At 40.6% G+C, this 25,869-nt stretch overlaps 2 protein-coding genes across 2 annotated transcripts; one reads left to right on the forward strand and one right to left on the reverse strand.

Moving 5' to 3' along the window:
- Positions 1–684: 684 nt before the first annotated feature.
- LOC119912492 lies at positions 685–5,223 on the forward strand. Its single transcript, XM_038731705.1, has 2 exons — positions 685–4,207; positions 4,378–5,223. The coding sequence occupies exons 1-2, from the start codon at positions 3,503–3,505 to the stop codon at positions 4,609–4,611; spliced, it is 939 nt and encodes a 312-aa protein (XP_038587633.1). The 5' UTR covers positions 685–3,502; the 3' UTR covers positions 4,612–5,223.
- Positions 5,224–7,026: 1,803 nt separating this feature from the next.
- On the reverse strand, positions 7,027–25,868 carry ankrd46b (ankyrin repeat domain 46b). Its single transcript, XM_038731711.1, has 4 exons — positions 25,720–25,868; positions 20,840–21,182; positions 10,163–10,321; positions 7,027–8,278 (listed from the first exon to the last, which is right to left on the reverse strand). The coding sequence occupies exons 2-4, from the start codon at positions 21,148–21,150 to the stop codon at positions 8,062–8,064; spliced, it is 687 nt and encodes a 228-aa protein (XP_038587639.1). The 5' UTR covers positions 21,151–21,182; positions 25,720–25,868; the 3' UTR covers positions 7,027–8,061.
- Between the last annotated feature and the right edge of the window lies 1 nt (position 25,869).

The raw sequence follows: 25,869 nt of genomic DNA on the forward strand, positions 1-25,869 counted from the left end.
TTAAATAGGATATGTGTAGGTATCTGTTAGATACCATAGAAGAGTTCAGTACTATTCTGAGGTAACAAAACAAGGGGTCAGAGGTCAAATTCTACAGAAGGGTTCAGTCCCTACATAACCACCAAACACTGCTCTCCCCTTAAGAGGTCACTGACTCTCTGTCCAGCTGCTACAGTGCTATTTTAAACTGTTATGAGTCAAATGCACAAATATTATACACCACATATTCCCCCCTGCGAGACTTAAGTGAGTCTCGAAAAACCTGTCCGGCAGCCTTCATTCCAAAATCCCTCCAAGACAATCTAGAGAGGAAAATTTTCTCACGGCCCCTCTGCCTTAGGTGGCCACGCATTGTACTCCAGTTTGATTAATAAAAGACATCTTTATCAGTCTATGCAGAGATATGGTTTAGCCAATAGATGTGAAAACCTCAGGAAATAAAATAAAATCAAAACAATGTCCGAATTCAGGCTAGTCAACCCATCGGACCCTCCCACGGACCTTTCCCTGCCTAGACCCCATATCCCTAAACATCAAGAAAAAAAGAAAAAACCTGAGGTCCCCATATATTAACTCCATAACCGAAAGTATAAGTCTTTACACAGTTAACATAAAAAGAATATGATCATTAATTATGAGTCAAATGCACAAATATTATACACCACAGTAGTCTTTATTTGCACACTGTGCTCATAAATAATCTTTCACATATATCTGGTTTTAGGGGCATTAAGCAGTAAAATGGTCGCTGCTGATCCAGATTCCTAGAATAGACAGTCTACCCATCACAGTTGTATCAAAGTATTAACTGTAAACAAAGAGTGAGTTTATCCCTTGAGGGATGTTTATTTAACTTTCATCAGGGCAGCTAATTGACAAAATATCATCCTGTGGAAGCTAATGTCACACTGAATGACACTGGATTAGTCATACTCCTCTGTCTACCTTCCTCTTTTTCTGCATTGTTTGAAGTTGATGTCGCTCATTTGGTCTCTGCCACAAGTGTAAGCGTAAGAGAGGAGGCAGGGGGAAGTCGGCGCCTGTCCATCAGCAAACACCGTGTCCTCAGCCACCCCCTGAGTGTGACTCATCAGGAAGTGCAGAGCTGTGTGTGTGTGTGTGTGTGTGTGTGTGAGGATCATAGCAAGATGTTAGATTACTGAACAATATTTATAACAATAATCAGGTTGTAGTCTTTACTTGTAAACTATACTCGTAAATAATCTTTCCAGTTCACATGTAGGCTTTCTGTTTTAGCGGCATATGCAGTAAAATGGTTGCTGCTGATCAAGCATAGATTCCTAGATTTGGCTCTCTCCCCATCATAGTTGTATTGGATTTACACTCATTCATTCCGTGAACAATCTGACAGGCCTCTTCTTGATCCTTTGTTTGCACTGTTACGTGAGCCAGCTATTGATAACAGTGAACAGGGAGTTGGTCACTTGAGGGATGTTTATTTAACTTTCATCATGTCGACAAACTGTCACATTATCTGGCTGTTTAAACCTTGTTGATTTTCCGGAGCATGCCTTTACACTTCCATTTTATCACAGATCAGTTTCCTTCCTGTTGATTTTTTTGGACAATGAACCCAAATTCTTTCCTCCAAATAACTGTAACATAACACATTGACTACACAAGAAGCATATTTGCTTTATCACTGCCCGCAGACAAAATAAACAAAGGGCAAGTACCTGAAAAACATTGTCCTTTTGAAACTAATGTTAATAATGAACTTGCTTTGTGTGCCTCCACCGTATTCCCCCGTCTACCCTGTTGGCCTGACCACCACCTCCCTCCCACACAGTCAATCATCCCTCCCTCACACATTTACCTCTCACTGTCAGTCATTCAGCTTGGAGTGCGGGCCTCTGTAGAAGCCTTTCACCTGCTGCTCCTCCAGTCCTTCCAGCAGACGAAGGACGCCGCGTCTCTTTGCCAGTACCAGTGGGGTCGATCCGTTGTGGTTACTGTTAGACAACCAACAGAAACAGCACAGTTTGACATCAGGGTCAAAGGAACAGCGCTGCAGGAAATATCATGTAGGCTAATGCAACTTAAAAAGCAAACCATATTTCACCAGCCGACTTGACAAAGTGCCAACACACACGCGCAAACAAACACAACCACATGCAGTTAGTGGTCAGATAGATATTATCTGACCACAAATGACTTTTCATTCATATCCACTTCTGTAATGGTTTAATTTGTAATCTAATCTCAGTAGGCCTAGTGTTGAGCTTTCAGTCAGAGAAAGTGAGTAGCCTGAAGTCATAACAGTTGGCCTGTAGCTGAGATTGTCCATTAGTCATGGTAATAAACACATCTGTGCTCAAGATCGGGTGTTAATAAATGGTGTGTATTCTGTGTAAAGATACTGCAGTTAACTGGAAAAATACTGTGGTTTCATAAGTTTTTTTTTTTTAGTAACATGTTTTATCTGGACAACAGGTGTTAATGTATTGTGCCTGCTGCTCCATAGCATCACTTGTAAGAAACCTCAAGTGTTTTTGAGTCTCACACACAGAATGATGGTGACTGAAGGTTGTGTCCGCTGCCTGCAAACATGTTGTAAGTTTGTTGCACTTTTAATATAGGTAAGTAGGCTAATTTTGTAATTTTACAGAATATTTGCAGGAGGTTAGAAAGACGCAGTGTTGTTGTAATGGGAACATTTTCAGTAATATGATTTACACTTATTTTAGGCTGATAAATACATGTTTTATGATATTTCAAAGTGTAGTCATGGACTGTAAACTAACTATAGCTACATTGTTCCAGAGGTGTCTCTAAATTCTTTACAAACCAGTTTCCTTAAATGCTATTTTCGGTGTGGACACACCCCTCTATTTGAACTGATGCCACTCTAAACTAAAACTTCAATGGCTTCAATAAATTAATGGGCCCAGGCAGTGAACACATGTTAGAACTCACAGTATAGTAATTAATTAATAGAAATTTAAAGTATTAACAGAATAATTCTTTAGAAAGTTAAAGCTTTATTACATGTTTGCAGTCACTGTTGATGTAAGTCTCCATAGCCAGCACATGATCCTTTGGCAACCTATCTAAATAAGTCTTTCTTAAAGACTTCTCATCTCTAAATACTTCAGCATGTAGAAGTAAACATGACACATGAAAATCATTCTCTCTACACCCACACAGATTCAAACCTGCCATCAGCCTCATGCTGGGCACATATGCCCACAGGGAACAGGGAATGAAGCAGCCCCAGCAAAGACGGTGATAAACACATTGACTCTGTTCAAATGCCAGCCCCTGACAAGGCACAGCCTGCACAGTCCCATTACTAAATCACCCTCTTTCAAAGACTTGAGCCGGCTCCGTCTCACATTCTTGACATATCCCACTAAACCATCAATATGACAGAATATTTCCACTTAGTCTGACGCAGACAATTGACCACACCTAAGGGCTAAGCTATAAAAGCCGTCTACGACGCCTCTGCTTCAGCACTCCGGCGTAGACGGTGGGGATAATGTTTCGGCTTCAGCTTTTCTCGGCACTCATCCTCGTACATATTCTGAGTTCTGTATCGTTAGGAGAATGTGTGCACGTGATTCTGGGGGATCCTGTTACGTTTCCAGTAACTGGAAACTGTGGGATCGGTGAGCCGGCTGCTCTGTACCGGGTCCGGCAGCACGGTACCATTCAGCTGGTGGCCCGCCTAGAGCAAGGTGTTTGCAAACCGAGCGAAGATTACAATGACAGAATGAATCAAAGCTTGTGTTTCCTCTCCAGTCGGTACACGGACACCGGACTATATCAGTTAAACTGCGGCAGCCGCGAGGAGAACATCCAGCTGGATGTGGTTGTGGGTTTTGAAGTGTCAGTCAAAGAAGGAAAACCGGTGAAACTCCCGTGCTACTACTCTACTACAGGTAAACACGTGGAGGCTGTACGCTGGTGGAAAAAGGAGGACTTGGTGCTGGAGCGGGACCTGTCCTCTGAACTGACCAAATATGGGACAGGGTTTGAGAGAAGAGTGTCTCTGTCACATGATGGCCACAGCGTGGGAGACTGGTCCCTGATCTGGGATCGTGCTGAGCTGGAGGATGAAGGTGACTACTTCTGTTCTGTCCACAGAAACGGCGCAAGGGAAGGATGGGGAAACCCTGCTGCGGTGAGGCTGAAGGTCAGCAAGAGAAACCCGGAGCAGACCACCCTCTGCCCCACCCTCACTGTAAGTAGGCCTATCTCACACCATCATGCAGGTCACATGCAGTGTAAACTAACATGGCTTCTTGTGATCAGTTTGATATAGGCCTAACCACAAACATGTAGGCCTAGCTATCTGTAGAAGCTGTAAGTTTAATTTAAATCTCTCTCATCACCTCCTCCTCCCACCTGTAGCGGACACAGACCATCACTGAAGAGAGGATGGGGACCCTGGCCGTTGTGTTCACAACAGTATTTGTGACTCTTGCCATTGCCCTATTGTTCCTGCTTCCCTGGCTTGTGAAAACCCGCTGCGCCAATGGACCCTGTGGTTGTCGGGGTCAATTTCAGCCTGTTGTACAAAACGGGCAACATTCTCAAGCCAATGTAGTCGAGACTCAAATGACATCACACCCTGAAGTGCCCTAAAATGATAAAGGTGCCATGAAGGGTGCGCTGACCTGCGGACAGTAACGACATGTGGGGCATGATAATAGGCCCATTGAAGTTTCAAATGAACAAGTTAAAGACTTCCTCCCATAGAAGAGGGCAGGATCTTATTGCTCCCAAAGGACTCTGAAATCCACTTCTGCTGGTCACCTGTTACATTCTTATTTTTGTTGCAAGAAGTGCAAGATAGTTCATCAGCAATACATTGAAACAGACCTACTCTGTCAAACTGACAAAAAGTGGGATATGAATGTCAGGCTGTTCAAGTCTTTGATCGAGGGAGATTCAGCGATGGGACTATGCTGTGCCTTGTGAGCTGGCTTTATGGCCTTGGTCCTGCGTCTTAACCCAAGTCAAGGTCAAAGTCAGTCTAAAATTGACTTTAATTTCAGTGAGGGTAGGCTTTAAATGTTAACTAGCCTTCTGACACACAGACTGGGTCCATTGTTTTTATAAAGGTTTTGAGCAGGGGGCATTAGTCACCAAATATGCATGAATTTCAAAAACAAAGAGGAAGTTTGTCACTTGAGGGATGTCTGTTTAACTTTCATCATGTCAAGTTTTAAATAAAACTTTTACACTACCATTTCATCATCAGTTTCCTTTCTATTGCTTTCTTTGCACATGAATAAACTCCATCTCTGTCCTCTGAGTGACCGTAACTCGTCATGATTTTAAAAAAAAACAAAAAAAACATTAATATAAACTTTTCTTTTAGATTATGAGTAAGAACATGTCTCATGGCTTAAGTGCAGTAACTGATGACTTCTGTGCAATATATTTTACTCTATTTTTTTCTATAAGCTGCTAAAATGAGATTGCTCCAACAGAATTTCCTTGTACACATGCAATGACAATAAAGATCTATCACTGACACTGGATTAGTCCGGTTTAAACCTGCTTTGCCCACATCCACTCAAACTCCTATGTCTAGCTTATTTGCCTCAAACTCTCACTACTTTTCTTTTCAGCATTGTTTGAAGTTGACATCCTGCCATGATCCCCCTGAGAGTGACTCATCAGTAAACGCACAGCTCCTCCAGCGCGTATGTGTGTGTGTGAGGATCACAGCAAGAGAGAGTTCTCGCTGTTGTGTTACAGTCTATGGTGTTAACAGGAACCGCACAGTGGCAGTTTAAAGACATTATGACTCCAGACTTGATTTCCAGTCGTATAGCCTACTATAAAAACAAAGACGTTAAGACTCCATTTAAACTGATCTCAGACCTGACACTAGACTTAATTTCAGAGGGAAATATTGTACTTCACTAGAGGAAAATAAAATATTTTAGATCCATTGTGACTTTCAGGTTGTATCGTTTTCTTTATCCCAAATAAACATCCATAAATCTGCTAAGAACTCACAGATAAAAGACGCTCCTTATATTAACAGAACTTGCATGAGAATAAACACGTTTTCTTTAGTATCTAAGTAATCCAGTGTAAATGGTCTGTACATACACGGGCACACTGCCAACATGAACTGACAATAGCTTATTCTGCATTCCTTAAGTCATTCATTCAAACACATTCAAACAAATAGTCTGAGGTAGTAAATAAATAACGGGTCTCAAGTTGCAGCCCACAGCATAACAGCACAGACATATTATTCTTCTGGCTTCCATCCCATCAAGCATTACAGAGGAAATTTAATTTCCAAAACCTGACAGTAAGATTTCACAAAAGGCAACAGGGTCAGGACTCTTACACCTGTTTTGCTGATGGTCCATGACTATGTACTCACAACTGTACTGTTTCTGCTCATCTGGTCTGGTGTACGAACCTGCTGCTACATAGCGTTGCCGTGAAGAAACAAGGTGTTTTGACCCGCACACGCTCACCCTTTATAAGTAGTTGTACAAGTTGCCTATCTGATGACATGTTTCATCATATATGGTATCATGTTGCATTTAAGAGAACAGGCCTTCAGGGGGCAGAGCAGCATTTGGCAGTGGGCCAGGGCCAGATAAATTAGAGAACGTAAGAAGTCAATATAATATTATGGCAGTAAGGGAAGAGCACTACTGCTGTCACTAATTACTTCCTTTACTAAATCATGGGCTGTAGCAACTTGTGAGTATCTCTGGCTACTTCCACTGTCTCTAAATATGGTTACTCAAGTACTTCCCTCCGTTAGGAAGACTAAGAAACTATACTATACAATTTCAATACTATAATGAAATTGTACCTCACATTCACCTTGACCTTCTGGGCAGGACGTGGCCTTGTGGATAGCCCAGTGCTCCCTTCAGGGATGGGTTATATGCAGAGGATGAATCTTGCTGCATGTATGTGATAAATAAAGTACCTTTACCTTTACCTGACCTGGTCACCCACAAGAGCTGGTGTATTGATGCATTGATCAGCAGAGAAATCAGACAATATGGGCAGTCCTTTTGTAGATTAGAATCATACACACGATTTTATTAATTTTCCTTCAAATGTGTTATTATACACACACAAAATCAAAGGTGGAAAACCTACAACAGATAAAATGGTTTACAAAGACATGAAGATAAAATGAATATACAACAAAACACGTAATAATCTGCCGTTGTAATCCTACAGTTTATGAGCATTGTGCCTGGATCTGATGTTCACAACAACACGGTAGATTTTTAAGCAACAGAGGCGCATGCTTCTGGCGGGAATGTCTCAATGAGCTGCAGTAAAAAATGAAGCTTTCCTTACGAAGGCACACAGTCAAGGTGCTTTTCTAATCCGAACGTAAGCCGACGATACAAACTTCCCCGCGCAGCTTGATTCAGTTATAACAACAAAACTGTTTCATGGGGGAAGAAGAGATTGATTCAATGACTAACGCAGGACAGAAAGGGTGCAGGATTTGAACTAAACAACCAGTATGAAGGAAAATTGATACATACACTGATATATATATTTGATAAATAACACAACTTAAAGATCAGACAAATAAGAAAATAAAAGATACAAAATGTTGGCAATGTACAGCTTGTAACAGAACACACAGCATGGATCAAATGTCAAGGGGTTACATGTCATCGTATGACCGCATTAAACGAGTTGTTACTCACAGGCAGCTTCAACTCATTTTTAAAGGGGATATGTTACACAATATTGAAACAATATCAACATATGTTAGTATGAGTCACTATTTCAGAAGGAAACGGCGTCCGAGTCCTCCTGTTTATCACCTCAAGCCTGCAAGTTGATGTTTAAGTTGTTTGTTCTTTTGGATCACTGCTTTTTACAATACATGTTTACTAATAATACAATATGATGCTTCCCTCTCCAGGCAACCAAGAACAAGACGAGATCTGGGCTGCAAATAAACAAAATCTAGTTATTCTATTCTGGTATAAACTCAGATGAGAGCAGAACTTCACTTGTTTATTTTACTACCTCTCTACCCCCATGCTTCTTCTCCACCACCCTCCTCCCTGCCCTCCCTCAGTGCACCAGCTCCAGCTGGCTGGAGGAGAAAGGCAGGACGCCGCTAACGTAGTAGGCGATGCCCAGGGACAGGAGGGCGATGACCACCAGCAGCAGCAGGACCCTCCAGAAGCCCAGATCCTCCACAAACTCCTGCCAGGTGGTCCTGAAGCTGGACAGGACGCCCTCACTGCTCTGCAGGTTGGGGTTGAGTAAGGAGTGGCTCTCCATCGCACTGAGACAGACAGACAGAGGGGGAAACAGATAAGCTCTGCAATGCTCCTTTTGATGCAGGATAGACAGAGAAGAGGTCACAGTGAAGTCACAAACAGGTGGAGACAGCTTATCTGGGTCTGCATCAGGAGGACACAAAACAATTAAAGTGCACACAGAAAATTAGGAGCACAGAGAAAAATGTTTAAGTAACACAGAGTTTATTAACTATTATGTACATATTTATACTACGTGTGTTTGTGTGCTCCTTCTCATTTGCATTTATGATGTGAATACCAGTGGAGGACTATGGAAATGAAGACGCTGGTATCTGGACACTCGCCACGGCCTTAAAATACTGTCAAAGCTTTGTGAAAATTTGACACGTTGAAAACTCATCACAGAAAACTCTACTATGATTGGTGCGTTGCAACTTGTGACATGTGGGACTTTTGAACCGGACAGAAACAGATACACCAGCACACTTAATGTAAGATTAATTAACAATATTTATAATAATGGATTACAGCAGGTTGTAGTCTTTACTAGCACACTCTGCACATAAATAATCTTTCCAGTTCACATGTATCTGGTTTTAGGGTCATAATGCAGTGAAATGGTCGCACTGTAGAGCCTCTGCACAGAGAATCATTTACTGCTCTGGCACCTTTTTTGTTTTGTGTTTGTTGTTTGTACATACTTGTTCCATAAGTAAAAACAACAGGTGGATGAAACACAGTTATGGGCTTTTTAGGATGAAATCCCCTCTTTGTGTGACTGTCACTCTGCTGCAACACAAAGTAGAAATTGTGTACTAACAACAACTTTGGAAGTTAGTGTCAACAGAACCATGATTTTTGCACAGAATGAGGTCTGTGGATTTTGTCCCCCGTCTCTTCTAATGTGCAGGAAATGTCTGCCACTCAAAATGTCCTCAGTGTACTTACCGGCAAGGGAGCTTTCATTTAAGACACATAACCTTTCTTTAAACACAAAGATGCCTTGATGGTGTCAGCATTTGTTCTTCAGTCCAGCTGCTGAACAAGCATAGATTCCCAGGACAGACACATGGCCCATCACAGTCCTGTTAAGGCTCAGGGAGAAGTGATCCGCAACTGATTTACACTCACTCCATTCCTTCAGCAATCAATCGACCCTAACAGGCCTCAGGCCTCCTTTATCCACACAGCAGTGTTGACATATATTGATTTTGTTTGCACTGTTAAGAGAGGGATGTTGTTTTAACTTTCATCTGTCACTTTTTGTATCGCATTAAGTTTTAAATAAAGCTTTTACACTGCCATTTTATCACAGATCAGTTTCCTTCCTTCCTTCCTTCCCGTCTACCCTGTTGGCCTCACCACCACCTCCCTCCCACACAGTCAATCATCCCTCCCTCACAAGTGTATTTCTGCGTCGAATCGCCTCTGCGTAGCCTCGTCTCCTACGCCGTCGCCTGACATGCACCTCCTTAAAAATGTACTACACGTCGAGTCGACGCGGACCGGAAACTCTGTGACTGGTCGGCTTCGCAATGCCTCCGAGCCGACAGGAAGTGCCCCAGCTTTGTAGTAACCTTTACAAGCGGCCAAAACGCCGGCTGTAACATGGTGGATCAATACATTTAACCGTCACCCGAGTGAAATGATTCGTTTCACTATCAGAATGTGATCCCTTCAGTCGATAACATTTGAAAAGGCTACACCAGCCGCACCCCTATTCACTTTAGCGGAGCACTAAACTTGAAGTTAGCCTGCTCGGACGGTAAAAGTCAACACAGTGGACGCTGTAGCGCTACTGCCGACTAGCGTTTGGGGCTGTAATTGCAGAATGACGGATAAATAATGCATGGCTACGGCGTAGCTATGCACGTAGACCCTACGCAGGAGTATAAATCAAGCTTTACCTCTCATTATCTGCCATCTGCATGGTCTCCAGCTTGGAGTGCGGGCCTCTGTTGAAGCCTTTCACCTCCTGCTCCTCCAGTCCTTCCAGCAGACGAATGGCATCCTTGTTGACACCGCGTCTCTTTGCCAGCACCAGAGGGGTTGATCCATTGTGGTTACTGTTAGACAACAGACAGCGCAGTTAGACATTAGAGTCAAAGGAAGTGCCAGCCCACACAGCCACACACCGTTCAAATAAGCCTGAATGAAACTGAGAATGACATGCAAGGCTACAAAGGAAAGAAAAATGACTAAATAATCTTAGATAGTGTTTCTCAAACACAGTGTTACTACCAGGTCACAACATCTGAAAACTACTTTCCATTCACACCCACTTCTGTAATGAGTGTATTTAGCCCACGGTACTAAATCCTTTTCTTCTGTGGTTTCCTAGTCATAACAGTTGGCCTGTAGCTGAGATTGTTCATTAGTCATGGTAATAAATACACGTGTGCTGAGTATCAAAAACATTGTGGTTTCATTTGTTTTATTAGTAACATGTTTTGTCAGGACAACAAGTCTGAACTTAAACACCCTCTAAATGAGAAACACCACTTGCACCAGACTTTACATATTTCAGGCAACCGTGTCAGCAGGGCCGAGAGTAACATCAAAGCTAGACTGTGGATTGTCTGTGCAATCAAAACTGTCTAAAAAGCTCTGTCCTACAGTATAACTGACTATGACTAAGAGAGTGTTGCTGTTCAGGCTAGGTGCGTTACACTGCCTATATAACATTTCACTATGGTACCAATACAAAGAAGATACAATTTTAATTTATAAACATGTATTTCAGTCCCAAATAATAATGTGTAATTAAACACTGTAAGACATAAATAACAAAAGAGACATAATTAACAAAGTAGTTGTGCATGTAGTACAGACAGTGTAAACTCTACAGAGGCAGGTTGTCAGTATTTGTTCGTGTCCATGTTCATGTTCATGTGTTGTGTGTATGTGTGTGTGTGTGTGTGAAACTAATCAGTGAGGGTTTGGCAGCACCATGGCTTTACAACAACCTCATAATAAATAAATAACAGAGAGGAGAGAACTGATTAAGTGCAATAACAACAATTTAATCAAAGTAGCTTTTCCTCAGGTTTTACTCCAGTCAAACCAAAGTTGAAGTGTACCTATGATACAAATCACAGACCTCTACAATGTAAGTAGGAAAACCTGCAAAATCAGCAGTGTATCAAATATTTGTTCTCCCCGCTGTATGTGACAAAAGGAATTCCTAAGCTCTGAGGCATCTGATTGAGACAGATTGGAAAATTTAGAATGACTTCTCTACTGGAACCGGTTCTCAATTCACACACTAAACCCTGGCAGGCAAGAAGGGAATACCACGTGAAAATATGTGTCTCTGCAAGAAGATTAGACTGGATAGTGTTTACTGCTAATGGAAATATCAACCTGGCATGAACCCCGGGGATCTCATAATGCTTAAACAAAATATTTTAAAAAGTTACTGTCTCTACAGACCCTGTGTGCAAACTGTAAAGGGTCTAAACTGATTTCTGTCTGTGTAGGTAAATAGTTACCATCTCTCCCACACAGTCGGCCTTTATTATTTTTAACTATTAATTGCTCAGTGAGTGACTCTATATCCTGTAAAAAGATTAAAATGCTTCAGGGATTGTGAGAAAATAAAAGGATGTGTGTGTGCATGTGGAGGTGCTGACTCAGACATACCAATACAGACAGTGTGCCTGTAACATGACACCAAAAACAAGCTATTTGTTTCTGCTCAGCTTGGTAACTGAACTACAATGGCAGTCTGTTCTTTGAGCTTTTATGGCAAAGGGATTCACATAGTATAGTATAAAGTGTATAAAGTGTACAGAAAGGGGTTTGCAGCCGGGTGACAACAGTCAGTAACATAGAAGTGTGATTGAAACAGTAATTAATTAAAAACAACAATAGTGTAACAGTGAACAGAAATAATGTTCAGATATACAACACAAAGAAACCCAGATTAACACCAAACTAGGGCGGCACATTATATCATTTCTGCATCGTCATCGCAATGTGCCCTTGCGCAATAATCTCATCGCAGAACAATGCAATGTGAAGCAAGTTAAATTAACTTGACCACCTCAACTTTTTGGCTGCTTGATACAAAAGAAAAAAATAAAAAAAGGCTGAATGACTGATTGCATCACATTCACACACTGAGACAACAAGGGCTCGAGGCTGTCCCAGTGTTTAATGCTCTGTCAGTCAGTGACCATTTTCTCACCTGTGCAGGGTGGATTACCACTCTGTGTGTGTGTGTGTGTGTGTGTTTTCCACACATATACTTCCCCTGATAAAAACCTTCACGTTACAAGACGCGACGTGCAGATGTCATTTGTTAGTTTTGCCGTTGTGTTTGCTGCGTTTCTTTTGGAAAGCCCCTTGTGTTCTCTGCTCGGCTAAGCTTGGGCTTTTTGTATGAATTATATTTTAACCACTCCTGTCTGAACACCAATAACTGAACGGCCTCAGCACAAATAATAGCCAACAACTTTACCTACTTACAAATCCTGTCATTCTGTTGAACCTTAGCTTTCTAACATCACTGTGGTCAACGGTCACTGTCACAACGGCACACTTTATTTAAACTTTGTGTCTTGATATGCAAGAGTAGCACGGTTAAAAAACTGGGACTGCTTCATACATGGGCAAATATCAAAAGTTGACAGATGTACTAAAGAATGCGTCACTATAGCAAATTAAACCAGCCATGGTATAAATCAGGTTATCGCACCAGGTCAGCCTCTTTATTAACGAAGCTAATCACAACCTACTGCTTCACTTTTATCATAACGTAGCATTGTCTTTAAAGGGAAAATGCTAGCAAAGTAAAATTAAAAAGTGCTGTTAGCATGTATTCAGTGGGTGTTTGCTGCGCATACAACACAAGATTTTTCCAGGACATTTGACCTTTTCCAGCACGTGTGGGAACCCTGACATTAGTTGCTACTCATCACCATGAATGTCATCAATGACATGATGGTGCTGCCGACAGAATAATGAGCAATGACTCACCAGATTAGTTCATTCAACCTCATACGGTGTCAGATTTCAGCTGCACACTTCACCATCCACAGAAATGCCTCTGTGGCATCACACACTCTCCTGCACGCACGCACTACCAGAACAGACAGTATAAACTCTACAGAGGCAGGTTGCCAGTATTTGTTCGTGTCCACACCCATGTTCATGTGTTGTGTGTGTGTGTGTGTGCTTTTGTGAGTAAGGTGGTGTTGAGTCATTGCACTGCTCAACTTCCACGTGCCTCTAAGAGGCTCTTTCATTCATGGATATATTGCATTTCCTTTTTTAGACTAAATGTCTATTAACAGCTTTGTTGTTAACAGCTGCAGTTAAGATTTGTAGTGGCTCATATTAGAGTTGGGATGATTAGTTAATCATAAATGGCAGACAATTTCTGGATCTAACCTCCTAAATGTAAGGATCTGTTTTTCTCTGTTTAATACTACTGCAAACTAAATACCTTCAGGCTTTCAACCGCTGATCAAACCAACCAAGACATTTCAAGACAGACATGATGAATAACTGAGAAATAAACAGCAGATTCCTCACAGAAAAGAATCGTTAGTATCAGCCCTAAAATATATATATAAGCCTGTAAAACTTAAGTTTGCCTAAAGACAAATTAATTATCAGAGTAGTGAAGCTGTCAAACATGAGAGCTCATTACAGACCAGTTATCTAACAAACAGTGAAATCAGTGACGGTGTGGCAGCAAGGAATCACAGGGCGTGAACAGAGGCGAAGAGGAAAAACCCGTTCAACCGCCATGTGTATATGTGATAAAAGGAATTCACAAGCCCCGAGGCATCTGATTCAGACAGATTGGAAAATTTAGATCTCAGGAACAGCTTCTCAAAATCCTAACCCCGACAGGCAAGAGGCTACATTAGGGGAATAGTATTTACTGCTAATGGAAAAATCAATGAAGGTCAATGAATCAATGAAGGTCTAAACTGATTATGATGACTGTGTGGGTAAGTAGTTACCATCTCTACCAGAGTAGTGAGAAAATAAAATATAGTATGTGTCTGTGTGTGTGTGGGTGTGTCTGTGGGCCAAGGCTCACTCTCACACACACCATGTTTTTGTGGTCTGTTTCTGCTCAGCGTGGTATCTGAAATACAATGGCTGATTCACAGGACACATAATTATCACACATTATCACATGGCCGTATTGAGCACACATCCTTCCTCTATTGTTGATTTCTTCATATTTTAATAGCTCATCAATGAAAAATAATGGTATAAACCAAACATTTCAGAAGCTTAAAATAATTAATGTTTGGTATTTTTGTGTAAAACATTTACAAATGAATCCACTGGCAGTGCAGCAGAAAAGAGAGAGACTGGTGTTGATAAAAAGGTAGCCAGGGCAGGAAACGTTGCTCTGTCTTTATAATGTCTTCAAAGCATATCAAAGGAAGTAAGGGCAACAAGCCTGCATTTGTTCAGTGACTGTTTCCATTTCTCATAAACAGATTAAAAGCTTAGGGTATTGTCGAGAAAATAAATGAAATGAATGTCACACAGCTGTTTTGCACATGAATTTCATGCACTGCTGCTCAGTGTGGTTGACAAGAAGTTTCAGATCATTCAACTCATGTGGTGTCATTTCGGTGTAATCCTGTACGCCTGCAAAGACCGCAGCCACTCACACTGTTGTTAGAGCAAGTGCCCCCGACTAAAAGCCTGTCAGTACATCCAATTAAAGGATCCTTTAAAACCACATTAAGTGCATCAACCTCTATTAACAGTAATAACAGTGTGAAAGCTAACCTGTAAATGAAAGGAGTCACTATGTTAAACTCTTCTCTGGCTTACTGTGGGATTCTTGTTCTATCTCAAATGAGTGTGACTATAATATAGAGATGCCATGTGACATTGTGACCATTAAGGGAAACTGAATCATATAAAAGACATGCCCGACGAAGAGGAAGAATTTCTCCTTGACGAAAAGAAGAAGTCAAAAGAAATGTGCTTCCTTAAAGGAGAAAGGGGCTGAGGGGAATTACAGAACACATAAAAGGAAGTTATGTCCCACCTAAAAGAAAGTCACATTCAAGTGCTGCCATGGAGTTTACCACATGCAAAGAACCGCCAAAGCACTGCAAGAGGAGCTCGGCACTGTGACCAAAAGAGTAGATGTTGTCTCGGTCTACGATAAAAGAGGATGAATTAAAGGTCAGACACATTATACTACTTCTTCATCAAATTCTTTCTATTCTTTTTTATTCCTGGGTTAAAACACAAAAGGGAGCTCTCTGTTGAACAGCAACTCAAGGAGTGATTATCATGCCTTAAGGCACGTGGGATTGTCCCCCCTAATTAAGACTTGGACCCCCCCCCAAAAGAAGCAAAAACAACAGTTCAGGGGGGTCTTTCTTACATGTAATTGTAAATATTACAATATATTTCCCGTATTCATGCCTTATTTTAAGAATCTTGAAATACAATTTCTGACCCCCCTAAAATGGACCATACCATTTCCTAACCTTGACTTTAGTTGAACGTCTTGTCTGCCCACATCACTCGCAGCGGCACTGATAAGTAGTTAACTATCTAGCTGCTTTAATACACTTAACTTTCCCACCTTCAGAGTTTTGTAATTAGCATTTCTTTTACTTAAAATGAGCCATCTAATGTGAGCTGACAGCCCAACCTGTCATTTCATTACCACTATATCATTTCAGATTTTATGTAATTGTCAGCTCACACTGGTGCTTAGGTATGAGCAGTGAAACTGAGGATTAGTTATTGTAGATATACATTTTAACATCAGTATAGAGTTTATTTTTTCAAGTATTTTGTGAGTCTGTGTTTTCACTGGAATTCACGAGTTTTTCCTGGCCAGGTAAATGTTCAAATCCAGGTTTGTTATTTCAAATGTATTCAGTTTTATTTATATAGCGCCAATTCATAACATAAGTCACCTCACTGCACTTTTTATACACAGTACTCTGCTTGATATTATTTAGAGACCCAAAAATTCCCAATTCCCTCAACAGTCTATAACAACTGCTTTACTGAACGCAGATTACATTTCATTCACAGTCAACATGAGTAAGAGGAAAGGAGGTATTTGCTAAAAAAAATATAGTTGAAACTTGAAATGATAAGAATTAGGAATTAGATATGATAATGCAGACTGATTTTACGATAGTGTCTTAAGTTGTGGTTCAACATTGTGTAGGTCTGTGTTAGAGCATCGTGATGGTCTGCTGTTGGGTGTCTGACTTTCTGGCAGTTTTGCTGTATAATAGTGACGTCTAATGAATTTGATTTATCATCATCTACAGACTGCACACATTAGTTAAATAAACAAGGATATTGTAAGCACTGTAAGATTTTAGTTTACTGAAGTACGCCCCTACGCTGTACTGGGTTTTCTTTTTGACCTGGAAAAAAAGTTGACTCATTAAAACAAAAAGGTTTATTATTTATTTGTGAAAAGAAATCCTGTCTCCTGATTGGGTCGTCATTCTGGTTAATCAAATCAATCCCGTTCTTACACTCTCTCATAAACTTAAGCACAAGTTAAAAATGTTTCATATCTTAGGGGTGTCTACACTTGAATCTCCTTGAACCACTGATGATACTGTGAGTCGCAGCATGTTCAGCTATATTAAGTTGAGTCAACATGTCCAAAACCTGAGTGACAAAAGCCCAGTGCTATACAGTTTCCTCTTGCTATCATTTTGGTTAACCACATTCAATGGCTCCCTTTGTCAACTGTTATGACGGTGGTTTCCCATTTTCTACCTGCCTCTTGTATCTGTACAGACTGGGTAACCACAACTGCAACTTCTATAGCATGCTGCCAGTGGTCTAAAATATCAGACCTGGAACCTCAGTTGTAGTTTTGGCATTAGCATCCGTTTACAGGTAGCATTAGCAGCTGGACTGTGACCCTTCGTTATCACGCACAGCACCTGCAGCACGGGTCTGTCCACTGCTTCATTCATTGCAATGAATTCCAAAACTATTATCCAGTTTGATTGTTTGACAGGACCAAACAAAGTCACAGTAGCTTTGTTTGTTAAGTGTTGTCATAGTAGATTTGTATGTAAACTGTGTTGTAAATCATTTACCAATATATATTTAGTAACTACTATGTACACAGCTAAAGTTAAGATGAGAGGTTTAAACCTTCCAGATCTGTGTGTGTGTGTGTGTGTGTGTGTGTGTGTGTGTGTGTGTGTGTGTGTGTGTGTGTGTGTGTGTCAACAAAAGGGCAAGTGTGTTCTTTAGCAGAAGGGTACATATGCCAGAGAGGAAGCACGGCAAGACAGCATGGCTCTGTATTTTAGGAGCCACAGAGGGGCAAGGTCAGAGCAGGCTCTCAGAGGTTCTTGCTCTGAGGGCACTGCCTTTCCCCTCTGTGGCCCTGCATAGCCAGAGGGGTGTACGGCAGTGCACTCAGGGCAGCCAGTCGGCTTGACTCTTGGGACTTTTCACAAAGTTGAAATTTGTTCTCTATTTTACATCAAACTTTTCATCAACTTTACTTTTGGACTCCAAATGCAGTCCATGTTTTTGCTGAAGAGTTAATGTGTTGAAGAAGGTTTCGGACTTCTAATATGGCCCAGTCCTGAATTTCTATCTCCGACAGTTTTCAAGATCCTTGCATGATTAACACTTAGAGCTTTTGGAAAAGTTGAATGATCCCAAGCAAACCCCCAGTGGCCCCACTCACAGCAATACTGAAGACGCCTCTCGGATGTCTTCACCGAGTCCAGTTGAACTTCATTTTAATATTCCTTGGGTTACTATCGCCTTGATGACCAAGGACCCTCACAGACGCCATTCAGTGCGGCAACACTCACTAATAATCATGCCACGACTTAACTGGCAAAATGCTATCAAAGTAAAATAACAAAGAGCTAAAGGCTCGTGCCGACTACATGACTTTCAGCATCGGCCTATTGCCGTGCTGTTCCCTACACAACCTGCTGTCTTGTATTTTCTCACAAGTCATCGTGGCGTTCACACTACGTAACTGATGACATACTACACAGGTCACACACTACACGAGCTGACAGCGGCTGTGTCACCCGATGCGAACCTACACACGAAACAGCTGTTGTTTGTTATTATAAAGATACCAATTGTAGGAGTCATGAACTGATTTATTACATGTTTGAAAATAATTGTTTATTTGTTGTTGCACTTTTTTGGTAAGTCACGCGGATGTGGGTGGTGGTTTCTGTATAGTTAATTTAAGCACCTGTTCAACGCCAGTGGCAGATAGAGGGTGACTGAATGGGACCAGGGTCCGAAATTAACACCGGCCAAGCGCCAAATGCGGGTAGATTTTCCGTTTGGCGAGTAAATTTCAAAAGGCTATCCGCCACACTGGCGGGTGAATGTTCATACCAAAATATTAATATAATAATCATTGTTTTCCCTACAATGTATTCATCAGCACCGCTGCAAATTCTTTCCATGATCAGTAATATCGTGACATTCACTTACACTCTTACACTGAGACGCGCCCGGCCGCCCGTTTTTCCAAGCGCGCCTCTGTTCATGGTTGCATAGCAACGTCGGCCACGCGAGTGCTTGTGGAAAGGAGAACGCGCGGTACGAACTGCAAAGTCACCGATCTGCAGCTAGCTGCCGCTTATTAGCTGTTATGTGGCGACATTTACCAGGAGTGAGCAAACCTTTAAAACGAAAACCCACAGACGAAAAGGGGGACGAATTACATAAAAAAATAAAGTTTTGTGAGAAATGGAGGTTTGGAGAGAACGGAGTTTCAAGAGGCTGGCTACAATATGATTCTGACGCGGTCGTGATGAGTTGTTCTGTGTGTCGCCAGTATGCAAAAGATAAAAACAGAAAGAACTCATTTGTCATCGGAAATAAAACGATGAAACTTGAGAACATTCGTGACCATGAACACAGTAAGTGTCACATTGCCTGCGTGTCTGTGTCTCTGGCTCAATCTGAGCCTCTACTCTCGAAAACTTCTGTGACAGCGCTAATGGCAATGTCAGAGCAGACCAGCAAGAAGATGAAGCTACTGTTTAGGACTGTACATGCCATTGGCAAGAAGGCCAGGCCACTTTCTGACTTCGAGTGGATGTGCGAGTAAGTGAAACTGTTTTTCCTCCTGTAATGTTTGCTAGACTAACATTTTATATGAAGCTATGGTAGGGTGACCATCAGTCCTGTTTTCCCAGGACATGTCCTGTTTTCACGTCCTGTCCTGGCCGCCCTGGCTGTTTTTTTTTTTAGTCTGATACATTGTCAGATCTCCTTATGGTCCAGCTGTCCTCTACAGAGATCAGGGAGTATGATCCAAGCAAAGCTGTGATGCTGTGGCACCAAAACTCTGTTAGGAGTAGGAGGCCAGAATTCATGGACCATGCAAAAAGTGTAATTGCGGTAGAGAGTGAGTCGTCGGATGACTATGAGGTTTAAGTTCTGATAGTTTTACAAAACCTTCAAATGCACTGTTATGAGCGCTAGTTCCACCTCTTCCATGTCTTACTATTTGTTGCTCTGTTTTGACTTCTATGTACACTTATTCATTAAAAATACCATATCAATTAAATGTACTGAAATTAATGTATATGTGATTTGGCAGGTAAAAAATATGCTTGGCTGGTGGATTTTAGCGACTACTTTGTTTTTGCTTTTAAGTATAGACACTGCACCAATTATAAAGACAAAAAATCTGGGTGAAAGAATGGATTAAAACACGCTTCAACCATGAGGTAACTGAAATTCCTAACTCTAATGCCATTTACATAGGCGTGGCAACCTCTCAGCTGTCTTTTATGACATGAACAGACAGGCAGAAGGTACATGACAAAAAAAGTGTTTATAGTGTTAATAGTTAATCAAATCACCTTTTAAGAAATTCACAAAAGACACCATCAGCGAAATGCTTTGTTTGCACAAAATAACAAGTACCTTTTTTTAATCTGCTGGAAGATATGAACGCATGAACTTGTTCCTAAGGGGGTGTGTTAAAATAAATAATCTAGGGTTCAGGAAAAACTTTAGTCAACCAGATGTCACTTTCAGAACTGGCACCAGTAACTTAATCTGTTTATTTGTTCTGCCTGTGTGCTATATATGGTGACAGAAAATTATGTCTGAAGTGTTTAGCTTGGCAGAGAGTATCACTTCCCTGCTCTGTCAAATTCTTTATCCTCCTGGATTTGAACGTTGTGGGAATTTTTCCCTTGAAGCTCTCACAGTCGTTCTATTGTTCCCTTTTTCCTGACGTTTCTTCATCTAAAAGTAATTGCTTTCCCGCTGCCATCATGGTAAGAAACATTCTATCACATCTATGCCAGGTATGACGGAGACAGTGGCTTAAAATACAGTCGGTGAATGTCAGTACAGTCTGTAAATTCTTTCAGTTATCTTAATTGCCCCACACTGATACTAAAATACATTTGCCTGTGAATAAATAAATCCATGTCCTAACCATTTTAAGTTTTATGTCAAGTACTTAAAGCCACATTATGTAAGATGTGGTTTATTTGTGCGATGGGACACAAAAAACTGCAAGGATGGAAAGGTAAAACCCACAAGAACCACAAGTACTCAATAAGATTAAACTTTACGAATACATCTCTTACCAGATATCGATCTTCAGCCCATTAGAAACCAGGAACTGTATAGTGTCCACGTGACCACACAGGTGCAGCGCTGTGTTCCCTTGATAATCCGTCGCCAACAGATCAGCCCCGAACTTGTGTAGGAGGCGGCATATGTCCACGTTCCCTCGGGCGGCGGCTAGGTGCAGCCCGGTGCGGCCCCGGTTGTCCCGGATGTTGGGGTCGCATCCCGTCTCGAGGAGCCTCTTGGCGAAAGGCAGGTCTCCATCAATGCAGGCCTGCAGCAGAGGCACGTTGGTCTGCGACGAGTCGTTGATGAAGACATAGGACATGTCCGAGTGGGTATCAGAAAATTCCAGCGTACCTGCGTTGAGGATCAAAAAGGAGATATGTTTCAGTGTCACAAATAATCTCAGTATAAGAGCTGCAGAAGGAGAGGAGGTTTGTTAAGTTAAACTGGCTCAGAAATAAATAAAAATATCTCAACACCAGTCACGGCACACAGCACAGTGCCAGTGAGTGTAAGAAAGCACGTTTGGACTTTAACAAGAATCTCTACTGAATAACATTTAGAGGAGAATAGTGAAGTTACGCCATCTAGTGGTTTACATCCATCTGGAGCAATACATCTAAGAACTATAAACCAGAACATTGCACAACCATAAACAGCAGATAAATAATCAGAATCAATAATCAGTGACTGCTATCAAGTATAAGTGGCTTTGCTGGCTTAATACAGTGACGTAACCTGTTGTGTGAGGTGTTTTTAACATTTAAATAAATAAATGTTTAAATAAATTTAAACATGCAGAAAAAACAGCTTATGACAAGGTTCTACAGTAAATATATAAACATAAATTCTTATTTTTTGATAGTGAATATGATAAAGTACAACTTAAAATACTGAGGTCTCACTATAAGCATGAAAATCAAGATTAAGACACAGGGACACCTTTTTGTTTAGGCATTGGTTACAAGTAAAAGAAATGTTGACAGGTGTGTCCACGTGCTTTTGACCACATTTTGTATTAAGGAGGCCATGTCATGTTTCAGGTTCATACTTTTATTTTGGAATCCTACTAGAATAGGTTTACAATATTTTTCTCATCCTGTACATTGCTCCAGTGGCTCTATTCACCCTCTGTCTTACGGCTGAACAATTTTGAAATAAATATCTAAGTAGCGATTAGTTTGACTGAAATTGCTGTTTTGGCTGGCATATGTGAAAGTGTCAGAATGTGTTACATAGTGACTGAATTACAAATGCGGCGTTCAGCCTGGTCAGGAGTAGTAGCAGCCTGGTCTGACAGTAAAAGGTGTGAACTTCGGGCTTTGTAACCGTCTCAGACCTTTTACCTACACAAAAAAGAAGCTGTGTGACACAGGAAAGGAAAGGGGAAAATCTCAAAAAACACAATTTGGCCACTTTAAGTGTTGATGTGTTACACTTTTTACTAGTTGCCCACAATCTCTTTATCGGTCACAAATTGTACTGAAAACTCGTTTTTTGAACACAAGATCAGTTTTGTTGTTTGTGAGGCTCAACTGTGTCTTTTATAGGGAAGAAATGCAGGTTCAGTCTGGACCAAGTTTCATCCATTTTAGGATCACTGGTAACTAGGGTCTGTATCAAATGCTTAAAAGTTTAGCTGAGCTTCACTAAAAGAAAATGACAGAGCAAAATGCAGGACCTGCAGAAAGGATATTTGGTGCAAGGGAGGAAGCAGCTTTACAGTTTTTCACAACTGCTAAAACACCTTTCTTGAAACCTTCACCCATATTCTCAAAACTTTAAACACAAAACCCAGTCTCTAAATTACATTCACAAAACCCCCGACACTTGCCTCAAAACCATTTGTTCTGTGCTCAAAATCAAACAATGCTTTCACAACATTAACACAGCCAGTCAATAGGTAAAACACTACAGATCATTCTCTAGGCACCACATCAAAAAATTGAGAACACAGCGTCCAGGACACGTAGTTACAGAAAATTCGTTTTTTTTTTGCATAGAGGAAACAAATTTTCCAATTTAAAAGTATAGTAATCACAATTTACTACAGTAAATATATAGTATACTGTAAGTACTGTACAGTATTGAATATCTGTATATTCAAATACAGTAATCCCAAAGAACAAAGAAAACTATAAATAAAAAGCACATTATACTCAAAAAGGTTGTGCAACTGCAAAATCAATAGTCAATACAGTAAGAGACTTCATCCACATCCTATGCAGTCTTGTCTCTTGTCGCGCAAAAGAGGAAAACCCTCGAAAGTGCTGGATGCAGCCTGACTGTAACAACACACCACACATATCTCACCACAGGCCAATCCCATTGCCCGTAAGAGATTTTCCATAGTAAATGAGTTTCAGTCATAGAGATTCCACTATCAGGCAGCTGGCTGATGTTCCTGCTGCTCATGCTCAAACACAAAATTCCCACGACCACCCACAAAAGTAAGAAGATGTTTGGTGTTATATGGTCCCAAGGTTGAATGACAGTAGAGAACCTGCCCCTTACTTATAGCTTGGTCAAAGTGTGACACTGCCGCTACGCTGGCCAGGGACTTTGGTTTGTGTCAAACCAAAATGTGGTTGAAACAAGTGTGCAGAATTATGAGTTGTGTGTAAAAGTTGACCGCTTTGTTGTGTTTTAACTTTTACTGCATGTATTTACCATTTTGCAACACAAGTGCATCACAGTGCAAAATATGTTTTAGTAAGTGAGAGTGTTTTTAGGGTTTTTGCAAAAAGAGTGGATGAGATTACAGATAACAGTGTCTTAACTACCTGAACTTGTTTAAGGTTTTGCCCAAAGAGTGACTGATTGGACAAATGGGTTTAGACCACTGAGCACTGGGTTCAGAGAATGGGGTTCAGTGTTTTAGCAATTGTGAAAAACTGTAATATGAGGAAGCTTTTACTTCAATAATCCGTGAATCTGAAGGATTCGTTGTGTTGATCAGTTACAATGGCGCCCCAGATAAAGCTAATGCTAACAGTAGCAACCTCTCACGCTCAGGTGCAAAACACAGGTGATATTTACCTTTTATATTGAAGGTATTAAAACAGAGATTCGATAAGTAGAATCAGAATCGATCAAATTAAAACGATCCCTAACCTTCCTGGTAAACCCTTATGAGAATCAGCTTTATTGCAAAGTTGGTTTTCACATACAAGGAATTTGCCTTGGTGTTTTGGAGCATAAGAATAAACATAGGAGTAAAGAAAAACAACAAATGCTAAAGGAGAGAATCATAAAGAAAAAATAGAAACATTTACGTTAAGAAATATAATAAATATGTTAAATAAATCAGTTTGTTTGTTTAACTTTACAGCGTTTGAAGAGAGGGGAATATGCAAACTATTGACCAAAGAACGGGCAAGTGTTTACAGTATAAAGTATAAAAAAATTATGCAATGTGGAGAGATAATAAGCTAAAAAATGTGCAGTAATTTAACCCAATGAGTTAATGTGACTCATAGTGACCAAGGGGCGGTCATTAACAGACAGCACAGCGGGTTGGGAGCCCTGTTTATGAGGCCAGCTGCGACCACGAGGTTTTGGTTAGGCTGAGTTTATTATACAGACAATTTGAATTCTGTAATTTGGCTTATCATAACACTGTAATAAAAATGTACATCATAAAAAATCCCCAAAGAGGAAATACCACCAGACCTTGCACTAGCTAAGTGTTAAAAAGTATTCCTAAACACTCTAGTTCAAAAATACTTTAAAAATGACTAATCAAGACTCTGATCTTCAATCTCTGAGTCTTACTAGAACAGCTGAGCTGAATTTACATCTGAGGAGTGCTTGAACACACCTGCCTCACAACAACAAACTGATATCACTCTTCCAGGTTTGTGTAGACTATAATTCAGCTCTAGAGCAGCAACAATTAGTTAGTGGATTAGCTGTCAGCTATTAAATTAATTGCCAACTATTCTGATGAGCGATTATTCAGTTCGACTACCTTTCTTCTCTGATTTCAGCTTCTTAAATGTAAATATTTTTGGTTTCTTTGCTCCTCTATGACAGTAAACTGAATATCTTTTGGTTGTGGACAAAACAAGACATTTGAGGACGTCATCTTGGGCTTTGGGAAACACTGACCGACATTTTTCACTATTTTATAACATTTTATAAACCAAACAACTGGTCTATTAATTGAGAAACTAATCGACAATGAAAATAATAGTTATTTGCAGCCTTTTAATCAGCTCTTATCATTTAAGTGCATGATGTTCCCATTATTTATCGTGTAAATTTACATTAAATACTGGATATATAGTATTTCACTTTTAAATGGTCAATCTCACGTGGACGATTTATATCAATAATGATAAGTTTCCAGTTGGTAATTCCTTTCACCTGACCATTTATTACACACACAAGAAAAATGTTATGTAATAACATAACACATTTCAGTAACATGTGAACGTGTAAATCCTGCAAGCAACAACCTTTCGTGTCCTTTATTTCCAGACCAAGTTACAAAAGAATCGCCAGAAATCATTTAGATGCTACAAATGTAATTTTGTGATGTTTTTGCAGCAGACGATTTGTTTACTAGCTAAACTGTCAACAACGGCTAGCTTTAGCGTTAGCTTTGCTCGCAGTGATGGAGACGGCAGCAACATTAAATCTCGCCTGTACATCTATCTTCATGACATATCTGAATCTTCACTTGCAGCGACATTACGGATTGAAGCAGAATAAAACGTTAGCAGCTGATAACGACGCTTTACCTGAGAAGCTAGTGGAGCTACTGTTAGCTCGCGGGCTAACATCTTTCACGCAGCTGAAACGCATTTTATTTCATAACTGTAAACGCGTGCGCATAAAATAAACTCGTAATTTAGAAGCGTTGTTGGCTGTGAGTTATATTACTCACCTGTTTATTTGTCCCAAATCAGAAGAAAAAAATAAACTCCGCTTTCCTTCAAGCTGACGTTACTAGCGGTTTGGCTTCTTCTGTTTCTTTAGGAAAACACGAGGGCGCCATCTGCTGACCAGGAGGTCTCCTGTTAGTTATTCTGCCTCT

This window comes from Micropterus salmoides, unplaced genomic scaffold (assembly GCF_014851395.1).
Source record: "Micropterus salmoides isolate LMB-PRFRI ecotype aquatic unplaced genomic scaffold, ASM1485139v1 Ms_hic_scaffold_2, whole genome shotgun sequence".
Classification (NCBI taxonomy): Eukaryota; Metazoa; Chordata; class Actinopteri; order Centrarchiformes; family Centrarchidae; genus Micropterus; species Micropterus salmoides.